This window comes from Pipra filicauda, unplaced genomic scaffold (genome assembly GCF_003945595.2).
Source record: "Pipra filicauda isolate LSUMZ 115617 unplaced genomic scaffold, ASM394559v2 scaffold39_size4671491_pilon, whole genome shotgun sequence".
In the NCBI taxonomy this organism is placed as follows: Eukaryota; Metazoa; Chordata; class Aves; order Passeriformes; family Pipridae; genus Pipra; species Pipra filicauda.
In genome coordinates, this window is record NW_024104531.1 from 2,911,902 (window position 1) to 2,934,368 (window position 22,467).

A 22,467-nucleotide genomic window follows, 5' to 3' on the forward strand; every position below is an offset into this window, starting at 1 on the left:
TTGTTTGCATCAGATGTATAATTTAAAACTGTATTTTTATGCCTTTAAACAAAAAAAATGTAGCCCTTTTTCCTACATGAATTATCTGAAAGAGTGTGTACTGGTTCATGATATCTCAAGACTTCTTTTTAATACTTTTCTTAAGGTGAAAGTTGGTGATAAGGAAGTAGATGTTATGGATGGCTTCAGACTTTACATTACTACAAAACTGTCAAATCCGTGTTACTCTCCTGAAATCAGTGCTCGAACCTCCATAATTGACTTTACTGTGACGATGAAAGGTCTTGAAAATCAACTCTTAGGCAGAGTCATTCTCACAGAGAAACAGGTAAAAGAATTGATTGTATCTGTTTTCCTGGCTGTACTTTTTACATTTACCTGTAGAATGCTTTACTTTAATTTTAATTTGTTACTTTCTATTCCCATATTACAGGGTAACTTTCTGGCTCTCTCTATTGTGATTATTCTTAATATAACCTATTTGTGATGATTTAAAAACTGGCACAGAAGCAATTGACTTATTTATGCGGAAGTTTCTATTTCTCTATTGTTGCAACCTTACCATGTTCACCTTATTTTTTTCTGCCTCAATGATTTACAGCTTCATGAGAATGGCCTATGAAAAGGAAAAGGGCTTAGAATAAAAACTGATGTTCTTCTGTCTACACACTGTGGAACTCAGGGCAACATAACCATGGATAGTTGATGTCACCAACCTTTTGGTGAAAAGGATTTAGACTTAGCTACTTTCTTGCTCCAAGGGGAAACCTACTGATTTTGACTATGCAGATATATTAGTTGAGGAAGTCCAATTTCAGGATGACAATCCCAATCAACATGCCACCAGCAGTTCTGGAGGGAGGCTGATTGGTATTTTTTAAACTACTGAACACCTAATCCCTGTAGCTATAAAATCATGCAATGTTGGAGACACTATGACTGTGTATTTACTAAGATTTTGGCAATAGTTCCAGGCTACCTTCACTAGAGAGGAATGAGATGAATGTCTTTGTTCCCTTAGTGTGGCATTTTTTGAGGTTCTCTTGTTCTTCCAGCACCACCTCCCCCCCTCGCCAAATGTAAGATGTTTCTCGTTAACGGTCTCAGTCATCTTGTTCATGTCAAGTAGTTGCATTTCATTCCCAAACAGTCCACGGATCTCATGAGAGAAATCACACTCATTCTGTGACGGTCTATATTTTGTCAGACAGGTTCATTGCACCATCAGCTTTGCTTCAGCCACTGACAGCTTGACAACCCACTATGTAATGAAATTATCACTGTTTATCTGAAACATGCTGTGATGTGTATATTCACAAAGCCTTATGCCAAACTTCACTTCTTGGGCCTTGCAATGCAGCACATTCCTTCGGATGAAAGTCAGTTTATCAACAAATTCCTCCAGTCATTGCAGTTTCTGTATGCTTGCTTGGAAGACACAGAAAGAGAGGAGCTTGACTTTTATCAGAGGTGCAAAGCAATAGACTGAGAAGTAACAGACTCAAGTTGGAACATGGGGAATTCTGATTAGATATTAGGAAAAAGTAATTACATTGAGAGTGGTCAAAACCAGGAACAGATTACCCAGGAATCCAAGAACAGATTACTGTGTGATTTTGTGGAATTTCCATTCTTGGAAGGGTTCAAGACTCAACTGGACATTGCCCTGAGCAACTGAATTATTCGACCTGCTTTGAGCAGGGAGTTGAACTAGTTAATTTCTGTAGGTGCCTTCCAAATTAAAATTATTCTACTATCTGGCTGTCTCTTTACCACTAACAGGGAATGTCTAATGAGTGGACATACTACGCTTTCTGAACCAGATTCTCAGAGTAGTATACTCACTACTGTTTTGTTTGAGACCACCTGGGGGATATTTTTGCTAGATAAATGACAAGTGGGCCGCCTGCCAGAAAGGGGGAGTTCCATAGAATATACATACCACTTTACAGTTTACTTTGCCTCTGTTCATACATCCTGTGGTTCAAGGTTTCCTGAAGAGTCAATTTGAAATATCCTGCGATCCAATACCTTTTTTTCTGTGGTATCTAATTATGCATCTTGGGGAATTTGGGCATTCCTCTCTTAAGTGTCTGGATTCTTGCTACCTTTTGTAGCCTTTGGAAGGGAAGTGATGGAATTGTTTAGCTGTGAGGCAGTTTGCAAATGATTTGAGCAGTATCACTGCTTTGTGATATCCAGTGTTAGAATGTATGTGAGGAAATTCTATCCCAAAAAGAGATTATTTCTCTGAAATTAGTGTTCTTCAAGATTTGCATGCACATTTCTATCCTTCTTGCCATTCCACTGTCTCTGATACAGTTCTGATCTTAGAATGAATGAGATTTAGACATGCAAGAAGGAAAAGGAGTGTTTACACCTCATCATTTGAAGTTTCTGCAGAGTCTAACTATCTGCTACTGTGTTGTTTGGTATGCTCATTAGTAAAATCTGTGTCAAATACATTTCACAGAATTGATTAATTACTGATAAGAATGCTGGTACTGATTTCTTCTCTTCTATCAGAATGTTAAACCGATTCCAAGATGTGAGTGAAGCATGAGAAGGTCAAAGGGCAGCTGGTACATCTGTATAAATTTAATTATACTCTATTTCATGGAATAATTGGATTTGAGAGACTTGATATATGTCTGAATGTAGTATAACATGTTATTTATTGATATCCTTATTTTGATACATTAGCTGTTAAGAAATTTGACAAAAAATTTTTTATTTAGTGTCATGGATATGTCAGATTAGTAGTGGAGTTATAACATGCAAGAACTGTTTATGGCTTTTTGAATTTTCACATTCATATTTCAAGATCTGTGCTGGAAAAAGGCTCAGGATTCGTAAGGAACAAATTCTTGTACTTGTGAATCATTTTGTGATAGATATAAGCTATTTAGCAGCTTTTATATTTTATGGATATTAACAAGAACTAGCGTTCTTTGTTACAGACTGTAAAATGTCATCTGCTTGTGAAAGGAATTCCATAAAGCCGGATTCAAAACAGCCTCTTTGATGCAAGTTCCTTAAATTTATATACATGGCAACTTGGCTTAGTTTTTCTTCATCCTTGCTGTTCTGACTGGAAATTTTTGAAGTTACGAAGAAAACTTTTAACTGTGTCCACTTTCTGATCTGCAAAAAGTATTTTAAGAGCTTAATAGATGGATTTTTTTTCACTAAGGCTTTCATCTAAGAATCCTTTACTTCAGTTTGTTAATTCTGTTTCCAACTTGTTTCTCAGGCTCTTCTTGTGTGGAAAACAGCTTTCAGTTTTTCAAATGCATTGCACTCCAAAGTATGTTTAACCTTTTAAACTGAACTCAGCAAAACATGAAATTTAATTTGGCTCAGCATGTTAATTATTATATTTAATTGGATGCTAACTTTCTTTTAATACTATACTTTTAAAAAAGGGTTTCTGATTCATCAAACTTACATGATGCTTGTCTTGCTTCCTAAAATTGTTACCTGTTTTTCTTTAGTTTCACGAGGCATCAGTTGATTAAAATGCAGTTAACTGTAGTTTTCTTGTCTGTTTTCATCAGTTTTTGTCAGAATTTTTGAATCTGTAAGCACATCTCTTAAGTTATGTGGCATTTACATATTATATAATGACTGTAAAATAATATTTTCTACCTGATGATGATGATGATGTTTCAATGTACCTTTTGTACAAGTGACAAGAAAAAACCCCAAATCTGATACTAGTACAATGATATTTCCTTTTAAGGTAAAAGGACATTCTATAAAAGAAATGAATGCTTGAATTACTTAAGCATGTAAGGAGAATGTAGGGGTGAGAAGACTGCAAGTTTGGAATGCAAGAAAACAAAATAGCAATATCCAACTTGTAACAGTGTTTCAAATCTGTATAAATGAAGGCTACTCAAATGAGGGAATAAACCCTTTCCTTAAGCCTTGCTGAGGTCTCAGGTCCATTAAGCCTCTAGTGCTATTTGAGAGGTTATGTTTTTCTTAGTGTTGTCCCTGTTTATTTGGAATATTAGCAGCCAGTGAGCAGTGCAGAAGTGGACTTGGCAAAGGTGAAGTGAACACACAACTTCCAAGTTAGTTCAAATTGTTCACCAGACCTTTGTAAACAAAGAAGGAGTACTTCTGTAGACATAGCCAATATTTCTACCAACTGGCTCACTTACTGCTGATTCATATCTTATAAAGACTCTTAACCCATCCGGTCTCTATTCTTTCTTTTTACTTCACTGTAATGTATTGAAACATTTTGTAATATTTCAATAGAGGATTTTTATCTCTGAGCAATTAATTTGTAATAAGTTTTTAAAGGTTAATTTAAAAAGTATTGTAAGAATGAACTGAAAGGACTATTATCTGTGAAGAATATTTTTTTTTGATATTTCAAACAGGTTTGGTGTTTTTTTTAATGTGAAACTGTTGATTAACAGGTGTCCATCTTTTATATATGAGCACTGGAAAACAAACTACGTACATAAACTACACAGACTATATTATCAAAAATAATCAAATAAACACTTAAGTTCTACATATTTTCTTAATCAATGAAGCATTTTAGTGAAAGGCTTCCATCATCCCTGTTTGATGGAAGAGTATTTTCAGAGGCACTTTTTGAAATATTTGCTGCTTAATTTGATGACTTAGGATGGCCATTGTAACTGAGACTAAATTTTCAATATGCTGATTAAAAAACAAGGCATAAATGAGGATGAGATCAGATGGAGTGAAAAAAAAAGTCCTATACCTGGAAAGGTCTTTGCACTCGTCTTTTCTGAAACAGAAAGGAAAGAAAAACAATTACTATTCTGAACATCTTATTCTTTTAGGGCATGATATGAGCACGTTCCATAGTATTTATTGAAAAGATTTGTTAGTGCCTACTTATGTAGCCAGTTCAGAAACCTGGTAATAGACCTTGTGTCAGAAATACCACTGGAATTCTTACCCCCAAATTACTGCAGTTACTCTTGACTTACACTGTTCTAGTAGGATCAGTATTTTTTAAACTGTTTTTTGATTGATTTTCTGTTTTCCAAATATTACCACGTATTTCAATAGGAATTAGAGAAAGAAAGAACTGATCTTATTGAAGATGTGACTATGAACAAAAGGAGGATTAAGGACCTAGAAGATAACCTTTTGTTCCGACTTACAAGCACTAAAAGTTCTCTGGCAGATGATGAGAGTCTACTAATTGTATTGACTGACACTAAGAAGACTGCTGAAGAAGTAACAGAGAAACTGCAAACTTCTGCTGAAACTGAAATACAGATCAACTCAGCCCGTGAAGAGTATAGACCTGGTGAGTGAAGGTAGTGATGAAAGACAAATGGCTTGACCACGTATTTAAAACATCAATACTCAGAGTAGGAGAAACAGTAGGATAAGATCAGGAAGACCATAATTTGTGGGAAGGATCTTTGTTTTCCCATAAGTAAAATGTATCTAGGAAATGTCATATTGCGTGATCATGGAGAAAATAGTCAATGTTATGGTTCATGTGGAATTTATAAAATGGAGTGATCTATTCTCTTTGTAGACTTCCCATTGCTCTATATACAAGTGTGCTGGTCTTTAGGGTGTTTAGGTAACTGTATGTTTGAGTTCAACATGTTGACACTCTTTTACAGGCCCAGTATATTGGTAAATCCTCTTTATATCTGTTCTGATGAATGCTTCATCATTTCTCCATAGGTTATTACAGTCAGCACATTTCATCTGTCTTTTGGCTTTTAACTGACAGGTGAAAATGTGAAAAAAGTCGAGGAAAAAAAGGAAAGCTCTCTGGAATTACCTGCATTTTAGGGAAAGTATGAAATGGTACAGTTAGTGTATAAGAAAGCTTTGCAGAATTTGTAAAACCTTTGTATTTAAAACTAATGACTACTGAAAGTAAGTTGGATCAGTGCTAGGTAAGTTAAATCAATATAGTTCATTTGGCTTTTATATGACTCCTATAAAAGTCTGTAAAGAGAAATTTGTTTGGACATTCAAACAGTGCTTCAAACAACCATAATTTTTATATGTTCTACTGACAATCTGAACATTGCAGTGTACCATCCAGCTGCTCTCCAGATATGCTCATATTTGAAACTAGGCTTTACATAGTATGCATTAATTGCAGAAAAGATTTTTTTTTGCTGATGTATAAATAAGGATTAAATGAATAATTTTATTGCTTTTCTATGCAGTAAAGAATACAATAACTCAAGGAACTTCAGTTACCGTTATCATTAGTATTAAACCCACTGTACATGTTGTAGAGGTCTAAAGTTTTCTGCTCTGCATTTCTACTTCGAACACATTCTTGTTTCTTTTCTTTTTCAGTTGCAACTCGAGGAAGCATCTTGTACTTCCTTATTACTGAGATGAGCATGGTCAATGTCATGTACCAGACTTCGCTTCGGCAGTTTTTGTGGCTTTTTGACCGCTCCCTGGCCAGGTAATTTAGCTAACAATAAGTTGTATTTACCCAGTCCTGGAGGTGCTTGTAGTACAATAAAGATTTGTTGTAAGCTAATATCAGAAAGAAGACTTGCTTCTTACAGTCTTGACCATGAATTGTCAGTTTAAATACCCATAAGACTTTGTCTGTTAGTTACCAAGGCAACGAATCTTCTAATGTACTTGCAGTCCTTCAAAATTCGGCATTAGATAGTTAAAAACTATTATACTACATTGATTTTCAGGTATGCAAAAAGGCTTGATCAGAAATTATTTTTTTTTCTTGCTCCTTCAATCTGAAAGTTGTTGCTAGCTTGCTGTCTGATATTTTATGCTTGTGATCTGTTATCTTTCATGTTTTGAAAATACAGAACCATGGCTTTTTGTCATTTGCAACTGCAAACATTCAACTGCAGACCTTTCTTCTGACAGGTCTACCAAGAGCCCTATAACCAGCAAGAGGATTACTAATATTATTGAACATATGACATATGAAGTGTTCAAATATACTGCTCGAGGACTCTATGAGGAGCATAAATTTCTCTTCACATTATTGCTTACATTGAAGATTGATATACAAAGAAACAGAGTGAAGCACGAAGAATTTCTGACACTTATTAAAGGTTGAAACTATGGAACAATTTTAAGTAGAGCATATATATTATTATAGAAAATTTTGGTTATTTCTCCAAGCCAACCTGCTTCTTTCTTTTGTACATTAGAAGCCAGTCAACTGTAAGAATACATGGTTATCTTTCTGATCTGGTGACAGATAACATTGTATGGTAGTTCTAATTTATAGCAGCACACTGAATATTGATAAATATATCTTTGGAATCATGAGAATTTGAAAGGAATATTGTTAAGTATCCTTTCACAGTTTATGTCTGCTGCTCAAATACCACCAGCTACGTGTTTGACTTAGAAAATTATTATTGCAATAAAAATAGTTTATTTGATAACTGCAGTAAATATGAACAGAAAGTGATGCTAACAGTTTATAAAGAATATCAGAATCTTAGCTGAATGTGACAAGTTCATGGCTTTGGTATGAGCTGTATACAAGCACTGTGTTCGCTTGAAAGTTTGGATTCATTTTGTATTATCTTTCCAAGAGACTTAATTTTCCAGGCAACATTTATTTATGGATTATAACTGTGAATTTTTCTGTGTTGAATCTTCAGAATATCTTTTCCCAAAAAGCATTTATTTCCAGGCACATTGCACAAAAAAACCAGTAAAGCCTCAAAAGGTAAATTGGTTAAGAAAGACTACATTTAAGGTATATAATGTAAGAAAATATTATAAATTTACCAAACTATAAACTCTGCTTCATAAAATATGGTGTGATTTTATAAAGTAGAAAACCCTTGTAACCTCATGATTAAAAATCTGGATTCTTGTGTTTGGCGTTTTCCTTTTATTTTGTTTTTGCTTTCTTTTAGTTTCAGTTGAATTTCAAGGAAGGCAAATGTATACATTGGCAAAGTTGTTGCATTATCTACATCAACAAAAAATCAAAGAAAAAAACATTGAAATGAACCCAAAGCCAAGTTAATTCTTTTGCAGTAAAACATAGATTTATTTTGTAATGAGAAGCTGTTATGGATTTTAAAAAATTATGTAAATTTAGATGAAATGTAAGATTTGAAAGTAAATTTTGCATGTTACCTAACTCAGAAATTTCTTTATGACCTTCCTTAGTTATTAAGTCATATTTCTCCAGTTTGGGAAAGCTTAATCATGTGAAATAGTCTTGTAGTATCTAGTTTACATTTTCCAAAGGTCTTATTTTATTTATTATTTCTTTGTTTGTTTGTATTTGTGTCTTCAACAGTTCTAATTGTAACTAAGTTCAATTTCTTGCAGGTGGTGCTTCTCTAGACCTTAAAGCTTGTCCTCCTAAGCCAGCTAAATGGATTCTGGATATGACTTGGCTGAACTTGGTAGAGCTCAGTAAACTTGAACAATTTTCAGATATTCTTGATCAAGTATGTAAGAGCTTTTAAAATTAATCTCTTGTTTGACAGTGATTGTCTGGTAGTGATCAAACCATGTGGTGGAAAGGGTGTTCAGTAAATTCAACACTTGTATGAACAGTTTTAGCGGACGCTGAGTGTATTGCAGCTAAGTAAGTAAGCAGCATTTGGTATATGTTAAGAGTAATGAAAAATACTGAGTAGTAGCTCTTTTTTTCAGAACATGAATGCATAAAGGTGTTGTTGCATTCTGTAATTCCATACTTAAAACCTGAAAGTTAATCCTATAATTTTTAATAGCCTTATTAAACCTGTGTACTAATATTGCTAAACAAATGTCTGTGTGTGGATAACGTGTCTCTGACTATCATTAAAAATTTGTGACCTAGTGGCAGTGCAGATATGACTTGTCTGTTTAGTGAGATTTATTCCTTTGATGACATAACTGCAGATTTCCAGTGAAGAGAAACAGTGGAAAATCTGGTTTGATAGTAAGAATCCCGAAGAAGAATTGGTTCCCAGTGGCTATGGTCAATCTCTGGACTGCTTCAGACATCTTCTTCTTATCAGATCATGGTGTCCTGACAGGACCATAGCTCAGGTACTTTTATATAGCCAACATGGTCTATTTAGGTATCACTAGAATAAATAGTTACCAGATTGCAGTTCAGTGATATTTTATGTAATGCTAAGCACCTTCCTGTAATGGACCATTACGTTGCATTTTCTGAAATTCATTTTAGAAAATTTATGCATTTATTACAAGGGCAGCATTAGCAAAGTTATTCTAATGAATTGAACAAATATTATCCAATGATTTCACTGTGGAGATAGGATTTCTGCTGGACTCACGTGTGTTTATCCAGATCTCTTTATCAGTTCAGAAGGTACTTTTCAATGTCCTTGCTTACTCCCTGGAATTTTAGAAGTGTCCCCTTGTTAGGCTGAAGTAAAATATTTTAGTGAACTCAGTTGTCTGAGGGAAAAGGAAACATGAAAACAATTTAATTGAGGAACCATTTCCTGTATGGAAGAATTAGACCCATTTTAGAAAAATCTGTATTAAAGTCTGTTTGAAATTTTTAATTTAAAGCCATCTATTTAAAAAGAAGATAAGTATAAAACTGAAGGTTATTAAACAGACTATTTTAAATTAAAATCAACTTCTAGGAGCCTATTTTTAATCTTTATCTCCAGTGCAAAAGAAAAAAACAATTGAATTGCTGGCAATTCAGAGCAATTAATGACAAATTATTGAAATTGGAATGAATCAGTAAAAGCGTGGTATTAATTTTATGGATGCACATCTTTAGACATTGTGATTGGATTCACAGAAATCCCATAGGAAGAGAAGTCAGTGTGTTAAACTGTACTGTATAAAGAATATCTCTATAATGTGTGCTATATGACTGAAACGGATCATGCAAAATTAGTTCCTCACTACTGTTAATGGGGGCAAGATACACTTTCATCTTACAATTTTATGAAAGCTGACAGTTCATCAGATGCTTAATGCTGAATATCTTTTGTCTCTGAGAAATAACCCAGAGGTATTAAGGGGAAGATTTATCCAAGATGAAAGCATTGTAGTGGGAAAGAGTACAAGAAAGATCATCTCAAAACTGTTTGAATGAGCCTTTCCTATTTCTTAGAAAAGAAAGAACAATAATCTAAAACTTTTAAAGATAAATTAAAAAGAAATAAAAGAGATGGTCTTCACCTGTTCCTCTGGATCTTTTACTTACTGATAGTTATTTTCATCATTACTACTGTTAATTCGTTGTTTGTTTAACCATGAAGGTGGAAAAGGCTTAACAGCTTTGAAACCCATCTTTAATGCTTTCCTCCTTTTTTCCTAGATTTTAAGGCTAGGAGTCACACTGTCTAATGGAGATATGATATGTAAAAAAATTAATTTTTTCTGAAGTTTTAGAGAGGTTATTTTTTTATAGTGTAATTATAGGTATTACCTATAACAATACATGCAGATATTTGTAATATAATAATTATTTTTAAAATTTTAACTGGTCTTATAATGCTGTAAGAAATAACACCATCAAAGACAGTATGATGTATTGACATGTAAAAATAAACTTGTTGCATATTTTTATTTCTGGTATAAATTTTTATCAGTCTTTGCTCTTCAGCTGACTTATTGGTTTACACTGGGAAGAAAACTATTAAATGGTTAGGTCACAGTTTAAATTTACCCTTTTTAATATAGGCAAGAAAATACATCACTGAAACTATGGGTGAGAAATACGCAGAGGGAGTCATCTTGGATTTGGAGAAAACATGGGAAGAGTCAGATCCACGTACTCCCCTCATTTGCTTTCTTTCCATGGGCTCTGATCCTATGGACTCAATTACTGCTCTGGGAAAAAGACTAAAGACAGAAACGTGCTGTGTTTCCATGGGCCAGGGACAAGAAATCCATGCTCGTAAACTTCTACAGCAGACAATGGCTCATGTAAGTGACAAAAATCTGAATGCTTTTTGTAGCTGTATTAAACACTTAGAAATAAAAATCCTGTCATGAAATAAGGTTGTTTGGTGCGTAGTTAATGCTAATGCAAGAACCTATATTTATTTATATAAATAAGTGTCTTAAGTGATAAAACTGTCATTTCAGTCATTTAGTCGACCATAAGTTTTTTGATACTATACAGATGTTTTTCATTGAAAAGGGGGTGTTTTGCATATAAAATAGAGTTTTTGTTGTAGATTGCTGACTGATAAATGTAGTTGAATTGATTTTTATTTGGTTACATGACTAGTAAGTATTCTTGAGCAAGCACTTCAGAACGTTTTTTGTTTTGTATTTTTACTAATACAGATGCATTTTGTTAAATCGAGAAAATTAATTTCAAATATACTATTGATAGCTACATAAACTTGAGAAAAACAAGGTTGTGTAGCAAAATATTTTGTATTGCTGTAGTCTGGATTTGTACTTGGGAGGGACCATCTGGTAGCACAGGCATTTTACAAGTGAAACGTGGAGCAATTAAAGAACAAAATTATCTGTATGAGAAAGAAAAGGTGAGATGTTCCAATTTAGCATGCTTTGCCCCTCAGGTGATAGTACTGCTGGGCCTGCTGATGTGAAAAAATTAAGTTTCTTACACTCTTGTGTTATGAGCTTCTTCCCCGTCTGTATAACCTATTTTTCTTTGACTTTTGCCTCTTGACAACTTGGTTCTTGTTTGACAACTTCTCATAAAGAGCTAATTAGCAGATCAGATGAAAAGAAACTCATTCAAAAATAGGGAGGAGGAGCACCTTTTGTTTAGTTAAGAGAAATGCAGTTATTTTCCCTCATTGTCTCACATATCCTCTTAATGAAGAGGTATATGAGATGTCTATATGTAGTATGGGAATTCATATGAGAAAGTCTGATACCTATTGATTGACAACAATAGATTAATTATGTATATGTGGCTATTTTCCAAGCCTGGTACCCTTGTGAAGAAGAAGGTTTAGCAGCTTCCTCTATGGAGCCACTACTGAGCTCCCATATGTAAGCCAAAATTTATCAGTGTTTATCAGCAGTATAGTCATGGGAAGGTATGTTTTAAATGTACTGACATGGAAAAGGTAGAGATTTCTTGAGAAGAGCAGATGGGACAAGTAAGGACCACTTCTTTACATGAAAAAGCCAAATAAGCTAACACCACCTCCAGAAGGAAAAGCCCGCATCTTAGCTCACAAAGAGTGATTTCAGTTTGTGAACAATGTTGATAACTCCATATTTTGTTGTTTTAAACTAGGGAGGTTGGGCACTTCTGCAAAACTGCCACCTTGGACTTGACTTTTTGGATGAGCTGATGGACACTCTAATAGAGACAGAGAATGTCCATGAAAGCTTTCGACTATGGATGACAACTGACATTCACAAACGGTTCCCCATCACCCTACTTCAAATGTCTATTAAGTTTACCAGTGAACCACCGCAAGGGCTCAGAGCTGGGCTAAAGAGAACATATGGTGGTGAGTGCTAAAATGGCAGTGATTTAAAACCAAATTTTGGACTTTGGTATTTTTGTGTGGTCATGTTACAGCCACTGATAAGCTAATATGAGGGACTGATCACAATTATGCCAGCACGTATCTTGGTCCCTGTTTTGAGCTAGAAGTTCTGAAAATTAAGAAGAGAAGGTCTGCTGAAGTTCTGTTGCCAGAACTAATTGGACAGCAAAACAGGAAATGCTTTTTCTTTTCTCAAATTTTGGCTTCTAGAATCTTAGTTTAAAGTGTTCGAATCTTTGGTCTTCTTCTGTCTTTTGGCAGAAAAATGATGTGTTAATATTTGCTGGCAATCAAGTGCTCTTTACATTACATAAAGCAAAGGACAAAGAGTCTGTGTGGAAAGCAACTTTGTGAATTCAGCTATTAGTAAATTGTGGGTTTTTTACCCTGAAGTTTACTCTTTTAATTTGAACAATTTAATAACATGATATAAACTGTCCCCAGCATAGAACACTTTGTGGGACAATAATTAGACTCTTGGGAGAGGCAGGGAGCCAACTTAAGATCTCTAGAGTGAGATTTTAGCACTGATTTGAAGTAGTTTCAAAAAGGACTATCACTGTGATTCTTATTAAGTCCATTTACAATCAATAGGTGTCAGCCAGGATTTACTAGATTCCAGTAAAATGGTACAATGGAAACCAATGTTGTATGCTGTAGCCTTTCTACACTCCACTGTTCAAGAAAGGCGCAAGTTTGGATCTCTGGGTTGGAATATACCCTATGAGTTTAATCAAGCTGATTTCAATGCTACTGTGCGCTTCATTCAAAACCACTTGAATCGCATGGATACCAAGAAGGTAAGGAATGCTTTTGTGGGGAAGGTATATTAAGATGATAGATTTTTCTAGTAGTGGAATGGATATAAATGCTTCCTAATAACTGAAATACAAGCATGATTTTAACTTGTTTTCTTTCCCCACAAACATTTAGTATTCCAAGTGTACGTGTATTAGGGCAGCAGACTTAAATTAGATTTTTAATCCAGTGCACCTTAAATTTCTGTATTAACCTGTATGTTAAACCCACCCCCCCAGCCATCTCAGAAATATAAATCTTAGAAGTACAGACCTTTTCAATGCTAATTACATCAATCAGTTAAAAATGGGTGACTGTATTTAAAATACTCTTTTCAGGGGATCTCCTGGAATACTGTTTGTTACATGATAGGTGAGATCCAGTATGGTGGTCGTGTGACAGATGACTATGACAAAAGACTCATGAACACCTTTGTAAAGGTTTGGTTCAATGAAAATACATTTAATCAGGAATTCAGCTTCTACAAAGGATACAGCATACCTAAATGTGCTATGGTGGATCAATACCTTCAGTACATACAGGTTGGTAAATCAAAGCTAATCACTTGTTTCTCATGAGTTTCTGATTCCCTATATTTTTTCTTTTCTTCTGAGTGCCTGTATTTTGTCTTTTATTCATGGATTCTGCATTGATTTCTAGCATTCTGCATATCTATTAGTGACAACTAATTGTTTTGATCAATGTTATCGTCATCATGACAGGAATATTTTTTTTCCTGTGGTTTGATTGAGTGACTTATCTAGAGGCACACAGTTATTAAAGAGGGCAAAAATGGAGTCCAGACATTGCGTACAACCTCACAGAAATAAAAGATGTAGATATATGAAAGAAAAAACTTACTATTAAAATAGCACATGGATGTTAAAACTGAATTTGTTTGGTGTGATTTGGGCTGTGACACAACAAATAGACCACAGCAAGTTATTTCCCTAAGACTGAAGAAATCTAGCTTACTTTACAATGTAAGGGTTTTTTTTTCTGTTTGTTATTTGGTTTTGCTCTATGTTGTTTTTTTGTTTGGTTGGGATTTTTTGGGGGGGGGGAATTTTTTATGATTAACTTATAAATCCATATCCAGTTGTGCTCTTCTTATATTTTACTATATAGAACCTTCCTGCTTATGACACACCCGAGGTGTTTGGTTTGCACCCCAATGCAGATATCACTTACCAAAGTAAAGTTTCCAAAGATGTATTGGACATCATCCTCAGTATCCAGCCTAAAGATAGCTCTGGTGGAGGAGGTGAAACCCGAGAGGCAGTTGTAGCCAGACTGGCTGATGATATGCTGGAAAAGCTTCCTGCTGATTATGTACCATATGAAGTGAGTTAATGAAATCCTGTCAAAAACATTTGCTTCATCTTGCTTTTTATGGATAAAAAAAGAAAAAACAAACAACTTTTTTCAAAGCATGTTTGAATTCATTCATACAGGCAATACTTCCAAAATATACTGTAGAGAAGTCTGACCAGACTCTTAATTTTTATGAGATCACTAAATATGGGCTGAAGTGCCTTTGTAAGAACTTTTTAAGAAATATTAAACCATTTAATGCCTATGTTGTCATTTGTACTATAGAGGAGGTAGAATCATCAGCTTTTGACTGAGGTTATTGACACTATAAAATTTCTACTTATGTTCATGCAGTTGTTAATTTGTTAACATTACTAACTTTTAATTAAAAATTTATCAGTGACTTTGGTTAGAATACAAAACTGCCTGGTAATGTGATAATTCCCAGGCATTGCTGATTAATAGTGCTACTATGTTGAGGCAAAGTAGCTGGGACAATTACTCCTGATTGGCTCGTGCGAAGTGAACCTTGGAACTGTCTTTTGGAATTACATCTGAATGCCTTGAAATAGGGTTAACAGCCCACATGCTTTTTAAATGAGATTAGCTCATAGAATGATATACAGACTAAATCATGAGTTAGACTAAAACCACAGCCACTCTCATCATCCTAGATTTCTCTTGAACAAATCCTGTATTTTTGTTTTGCAGAGAATTCAAGGGAGGTGCCAAACTGACCATTTAAGTCCATAAATAAAAGTGTTACATCCTAAAAATCATACTAGTGCCTAATCTTGACATAAGGCCAACTTTGTTTTTTCACTTTTATTGAAGGATCTTTGATTTTCTACCTACAGGTAAAAGAAAAACTAAAGAACATGGGACCTTTTCAGCCTATGAACATATTTTTGCGACAGGAGATTGAACAAATGCAGAGAGTTATTTCTTTAGTGAGAAGCACTCTGACTGATCTAAAACTTGCCATTGATGGGACAATAGTTATGAGTGAAAATTTGAGGGATGCTTTAGACTGCATGTATGATGGAAGGATTCCTGCTAGCTGGAAAAAAGTACGTGTACATCACTTGTTATGAAAAGAAAAAAACCCCTATTTCTGAAGAGCTAGATTAAACTGTTAGACTTATAGTAAATACTTTTTTTCAATCTGTGTTTTAAAACAGTGTTAAGCAGAACTGTGAAACTGCTGGAGTAGATTTTGTGCTAAAATAAACACAGTCAAAACAAGCCGTCTTTCATTTATAAAAGTAGAAATGAATGTGGGGGTTGCAGGTATTTCCCATTTTAACAGCCTGTTGCATGTTGACAGGATAAAAAGCTAGAGAGAAGAGAGTAATTTAAAATGTGATGATGGATTTTAAAACATAGCACCCACATTAGTGGACTACACTGGTGCTATTCTTTGAGTTTAAGACTTGTAGTCATATCATCACAGAATAGTAGACACTGTAAAGGACCACACTTGTGAAAGTGGGGTCAATTAAAGCAGGTTTCTCAGGGGTCTCCAGAATCAAGAGTCCACAATCTCTCTGGGCAACCTATTCCAATGTTTGATCACATTCACAGTAAAAACCAACCAGCCACTAGCCAACCAAATAAAAAAACCCCTTAGGTTTAAATGGAATTTCTGACATATCATCTTGTGCCCGCTACCTTTTCTTCTATAACTGACAAGGATCAGGCTTCATCTTCTTCCATTCTCTACACACGAGGTATAAATATTTATATCTCCTTTGAACCTTCTCCAGGCTAGACAATTCCAACTCTCAGAAAGTATTTTCAGGGACAACTAGAGCTGTTGATGGCAACTAATGGAAAGAAAAACAGGGAGGTTTTTTCATTGTTTGTTTTTACTCACAAAGGGTTCTCATGGTACAAAACCTGGACTAAAGCAGATGCTTCACAGCACAACTATTCAAAGAGACAAACCTTATATCTCCACATTGTCTGAGATCAATTTTCCCTAGCTTTTTTTTCAGAGGAATAAAAAACCAGAACAGTTTTGGCAGAAATCATGTTATCTTGATTTATTGATCTTGGGATTAAAAAGACATGTATACTGTTTTTCTTCCTAGTTTAAACAGCTATCTAATTTTCCAAAAATGTAATAAGATGAACAATTACTACGGAGAGCATTATGCCTGTGTAAATGGAATGGTAGGCATGAATTTGAAGAAAGAAAGACTTTGCTTCGGGTTTCAGTAGGATGCAATATTTAGGCATCAGGTTAAAAGTCAAGATATGAAAGATGATCTTCAAATATGCTTTGCTAATATTATGTTGTTTACTACCATGTGAGGAGTTATCTTTTATTGACATGAATATGCTTTTTTAAAAGATGTTTACTGTTTTTAGGCATCTTGGGCTTCCAGTACTCTTGGTTTCTGGTTTACTGAGCTTCTAGAAAGAAATCACCAGTTTTACAAGTGGATTTTTGAAAGTCGACCAAACTGTTTCTGGATGGCAGGGTTTTTTAATCCTCAAGGATTTTTAACTGCAATGAGGCAGGTAAAGTGGGTTTGAAGTCTCATTCTGCTTATATATTTTTTTACATACTTTTAAAAATAAAATATATTGTGTGATAAAAGATGAATTAAAACACGTGACTCCATCATGTCAACAGGGAAGATACGTGACTATCTTAACATTTCCTGAGTGAACTGTTCTTCCTTTGCACATACTTTTTCAGTATTTCAACCACTAACATGTTAAAATATGTTTCTGCTTTGACCAAGACCCAAATAAGTAGAGGCTACCTTACATCATTATGGAGAATGATTGTCTCATGTTTCCATTGAAGTATCCTTGAAAATGAGTGTTAAGCCATTTATTCCCCCCCCCTTTTTTTTTCCCCCTTCTCTTTTGCTCTGTGTTCAATATTTACCTGGCTGCAGATTGGGCAGAAAAGCTCTTCCCAATTCATCTTACATTTCCCTTCCATAGTTCAGTAGCTGAACTATAGAAGGGAAATCTTTTCACAAACTGGGAAAGACTTTATTAGTGGATATGAGATTTGATGTATTTGATAATGTACATATGACTGTCAGCTTGGTGATTGTGTTGGTTGTTCAGCACGCTAGTTGCATTTGACAAATGGACTACTTTTTACATTAAAAGGAAGCAATAAATACCTGTGTTGGTCATCATAAAGGGACATATTGAAGACAATAAGTGTCTGGAGTATGTAAACGGAAAAGAATACTCAGGCAGGAATATAATGGGATCTCAGGGAAAAAAACCAAACTTTTGGAGGAGAGAATGAAGATTTGTGGAGAAGGAAAAATCTCCCCTCTTAGTCTGAGGTCTGAGTAGTGTAATCTGAAGTTCTGATTGGTGACTTGTGTTAAAATTGCAGGAATAGCCTTGGAATTATGTAACAAGGTATTTCTTTCGAGTAAGCAGTCCTAAACTGCAATTTTTTTTTGCACCCAAGCTTGTGGAAAAGGTTTAGTAAAAGGATTTGAAAGAGTTGGAATCTACAGAACTTTCTGGTTCCATAAAAAGAGACTGTGGATACATAACAACCTAATATCCCAAGTAAATACCAAAGTGACCTTCTGGGCATTGCTATGTGGTGAAACAAATAGAAATTTCTGAGAAAGATGAAGAGCCAGAATGCTTGTTAACTATAAATCTTCTGTTCTTTTAAAGCATCTAATTACCTGCAATAAGGGGGAAACATTAATTCCAATTACTTCCAACACAGATCTTGGAAAACATTTACAAGACTGGGATAAAACTTTGGTTTGCCCTAACTTAGTGACATGGGATAGTAAGGACTTGGGCAACTGGGAACTGAGTCTTTTCCAATGCATTAACTAATAGACTAAATTTGAGGTATATGTTAAATCTTAAGCATTTCTATCTTCAAGTGTTCTCTGGTTTTTTTGTGTTTTTTTTTTTGCATAGCTTTAGAGCTGAGTAAGCTTTTACTCATTAATAAGAATTCAGTTAATGAAGGGTACAGGTACAGGAAAGGAAAGGTAACCCCAGAAAATATATTTTACTTTGCACATGCAGTTAATGTTTTCTCATCTCATCAAATCTGTGAAATTTTAATATTCACAAGAGGTGGTTACCCTTGGCATTCAGTGGTTGTGTTATTACTTAGTACAATCTTAAGGTATTGTATATAATAGAAAGATTGAAAATGAAATATAGTAGATAAAGTACTGAAAGCTTTTTTTGTAGTGCCGTACCATCAGTACCTCAGAGACAAGTCAAATTGCTGTAAACATGAATATTATAAAAAGTTGGAGTTTTTGTACAGAAGAGGATATGTTATGACCATACAATATAATTGGTGGGAAAAATGGCTCTGTGCATATGCGAAAATGTAACCTTCTAACTTTTGTCTGGTTTGGGCAGGAAATAACAAGGGCTAACAAAGGATGGGCTCTTGACAGTGTGGTGCTGTGCAATGAAGTCACTAAATGGATGAAAGTTGATATCACAAGCCCTCCTTTGGAAGGTGTCTATGTGTATGGGCTGTATTTGGAGGGAGCTGGCTGGGACAGAAGAAACATGAGACTGACTGAATCTAAGCCGAAGGTGCTTTTTGAGATGATGCCGGTTATAAGGATATATGCAGAGAATAACAGTAAGTAATTGTATTGTAAAGGATGTTATTTTGATAGAATTCATTATTTAACTACATGGAAATCTTTTGGGCTGTAGGGATTTCATGATGCTGTTGCTATTCATTGTATACATATAAAATCTTTTTCAATGGGAAGTCTTCCCAATCTTCCACTTAAAGTGTGCTTTCAGACTTCCTTGGTAATTGATTATGGGCACTTTCCCCCCTAATTAGATAGATACCTTCTGGTATTAATGGTGTTAATAACTTTTTAATCCATTTACAGGTGAACTGTACATGACAATATGTGTCCCAGGTTTAGAACATCAGCATTCATATAAATAAACTCTGTAACCTCTGTAGCCTCTGTAACCTAAACCCAAATAGTCTCTTTCTCACATGCTAAATGAATGTTACATATATATATATACAAAACATATAACCACATATACACAACATAAAAGGTATACATGGGGTTGTACATGTCTATATAAGGTGTTTATAGAGAACATGTTATATATGTAATGTGTATATTTATAAAAATGCATTTTTTCCTGGATAAGACTGCTTTTGAGCTAACAGAGGTGAGCAAGAGGTAGAGTGAGATGGTGGAAAATGTTTTGTCTTTGAGGCAAAAAATGAATGTAAGAATGGGAAAGAAACTTGTGGGGCTGAAGGACAGTACTGTTATGTGAAAATGTGTAATTTGTGTTAATGTGGTGGTTTTTTCCATATAGAATAGGAAATGCTGTTGAATAGGGATGTAAAATAGGATAGAACTATCCACCACAGAAGGTAAAATTGGAAAAGTCTGTTGAAAAGCATGCCACCTCTAAAAGCAACGCTTGGTTACATGCTATTTTGAATAGTTGATCTTTTATAAAAGTCATGATCAGCAGCCAAGATACTAAATAATGAACACTGAAGTACTGAACTATTGACTAGACCACTGTTCTAATTCTGAAGCGAAGTAGTTGACGACTTGTATTCTCAAATACTAAATGCATTTCAAAATAGGGCATTTTTTATTTTGACATAATATATTGGTAAGGAGTAATGTTCAGTGGGCAGATTGAACTAATAAGAACACTAATTACTCTAGTGAGTCCGTTTACATTTCTTGCCACATAGAATTCCTCTGTGCTGATTTTAAATCTTAAACCTACAGAAATTTCACACCACATATGGCCTTCAGCTGGCAATAGCACAGTAATGAACAGTGTGAGAATCCAGTAAAAGTGTTTCTTGGTGCTGATAGAGAGGAGTGTCTATTGAACTTTGACTCAGTTTTCCATATGCCTTATGACCAGTCCCTTAGGGTCCTGTTTTGTCAACTTAGTTTAAATTGCCTTTTATGTCTCTTCTGTCTTTTCAGTTGCAAAAGATCCACATTTGTATTCATGTCCAGTCTACAAAAAGACCAGTCGAACAGATGTGAATTACATTGCTGCTATAGATCTTAAAACTCGTCAGCCTCCAGAGCACTGGGTACTGCGTGGAGTAGCACTTCTGTGTGATGTCAAGTAACGTTAAAGAAAAAAAAGTTTCCAAGAGTTCTTTTCTGTTTTTAAATGTAAAGATCAATCTGTAGTTAGATATACAATTGAACACTTCTAAAAGTATTATTTCTAAGGCACAGACTCCATTATGATAATTTTACAAAATTGTTCTCAATAAAACTCTACAATAGGCTTATAAATACTAAATCTTAGAGTGATATTATGTTTGATGTCTTTGACAAATCATGACAAATATTTAGTGTTCCTGTCTCCTAAATGTGCATAAACAGTCCTCCTGTGTGCTTAATTCTACCTTGAATAAAGATTAATTGATTTGAATGTTGTTAATTTTTGGTAGTAAATATTCTTGTATCAGGAGGTTTTTTTTTTTTTTTTTATTTTGGGTGTGTGTATCTATGGAAACTTAAACCCAGTTGCTCATTCATATTAGTTGAAATTCCTCAAGATGATGTTCCAAGACTTATTTCCTAGCTGATAGTTTTTAGCTTGCTTGCTGTCTAAATAAGGAAGGTGACACTGGAAAAATGTCACACATGTTTCACTACTTGGAAAACAATGTCATTGTGTTACATAGGAAAACAAGCATTTGACAGCTGCCAGAATTCCTTACTCTCTTTTTCATGACTTATAAATATGTAATGGATAGGAAGAAAATAGTTCCATAAGAATGACTGGATATTTTTTTGTGTGCCACTATACCAGATTTGAGTCAATCTTCATCAAGGTTATTAGTAGATGGGGTTCTGTTTTTTTTTCTTTCTACTTTTTTACTTATGTGCTGCAGCCTTTTTTGTTGTCTCAGCTAAATAGAAAAATTTTCATGTAGGAATACATCTTAAAAGAGAAATGTTAGAAGCTCCATTTATTGGACACTTGGCTTCACACATCAAGTAGAGTTATTTAATCATTAAAAAGCCAGTGTATTTTTGCTGCTGAGTTCAGTAGGTTGTGTATCTTAGTGGTCCACTAGTCATTCCTGATAATGGCTACTGCAGAAGAGGAAGCAATAAAAACCAGTATTCCTGGTGCATCTGTCATTCATAAATGCTGCAATCGAGAAGCTGTTTTCAGTTTTATCTCAAATCAATACAGGGAGACCTCAGCATTCATTTCTGCAGTCAAACCAGTTATAAAACTTAGGTGGAACATTGATTCTGTCAAAAAAATTCTAGTTGTAGAGGTCTTTCCATTTTGGAATTATTATTTTTTTAATTTATTTTAAATAACTCACAGTAAAACATATGAAATATGTGGAAATCTTTTTTAGGAAATTCTTTTAACTTAGACATGGCAATAAATTAATAAAGATAGAAGGGTTGAAATGTTCTTTACTGGACCTTGAAGCACCATGCTCCAACTTCCAGGAGATCCTCCAGATGCTCATTGTAAGTTGCTGTGGGCTTGTGTCTTTCACTAAGACCTTCCTCTCTCAAGGAGATGCACATATACTTCATCCTTGTGCAAGTCATTCACACTGAGAATTTACAAGCCACAGGCACTTCAAATCCCACTTTTCAAACAGTGGATTTGTTGTACCATCATTGTTGCAGACACTGTGGAGATGTCAAACTCGACGGTAATCCTCAGTGAGTGAACCATACACGTTTTTTCAGATTGTGATTTTCTATGAGAGTAGTGGGGAAAAGGGTAGTTCCCTACACTGGTGATCCTAGTTATGCCAAATACTGTTAGTGAAGCAACAGTCACTGTTATGTTAGGTGGCCTTGGTTGCTGTCATGGACTTGCTCTGCTTTTCTGTTCAGGTGCCATGGGACTGTGTCCT

At 34.7% G+C, this 22,467-nt stretch overlaps 1 protein-coding gene across 1 annotated transcript in view; it reads left to right on the forward strand.

Moving 5' to 3' along the window:
* DNAH5 (dynein axonemal heavy chain 5) overlaps positions 1-21,011 on the forward strand; it is a 113,426-nt gene extending 92,415 nt beyond the window's left edge. Inside the window, exons 65-79 of the mRNA XM_027738976.2 lie at positions 146-328; positions 5,062-5,305; positions 6,331-6,445; positions 6,880-7,070; positions 8,317-8,438; positions 8,878-9,027; positions 10,651-10,896; positions 12,197-12,416; positions 13,050-13,255; positions 13,592-13,795; positions 14,382-14,597; positions 15,425-15,637; positions 16,941-17,093; positions 18,954-19,185; positions 20,540-21,011. Of these exons, the coding sequence (XP_027594777.2) occupies positions 146-328; positions 5,062-5,305; positions 6,331-6,445; positions 6,880-7,070; positions 8,317-8,438; positions 8,878-9,027; positions 10,651-10,896; positions 12,197-12,416; positions 13,050-13,255; positions 13,592-13,795; positions 14,382-14,597; positions 15,425-15,637; positions 16,941-17,093; positions 18,954-19,185; positions 20,540-20,691 (2,847 nt within the window). The 3' untranslated portion in view covers positions 20,692-21,011. The remainder of the gene's footprint in view (positions 1-145; positions 329-5,061; positions 5,306-6,330; positions 6,446-6,879; positions 7,071-8,316; positions 8,439-8,877; positions 9,028-10,650; positions 10,897-12,196; positions 12,417-13,049; positions 13,256-13,591; positions 13,796-14,381; positions 14,598-15,424; positions 15,638-16,940; positions 17,094-18,953; positions 19,186-20,539) is intronic.
* Positions 21,012-22,467: the final 1,456 nt, after the last annotated feature.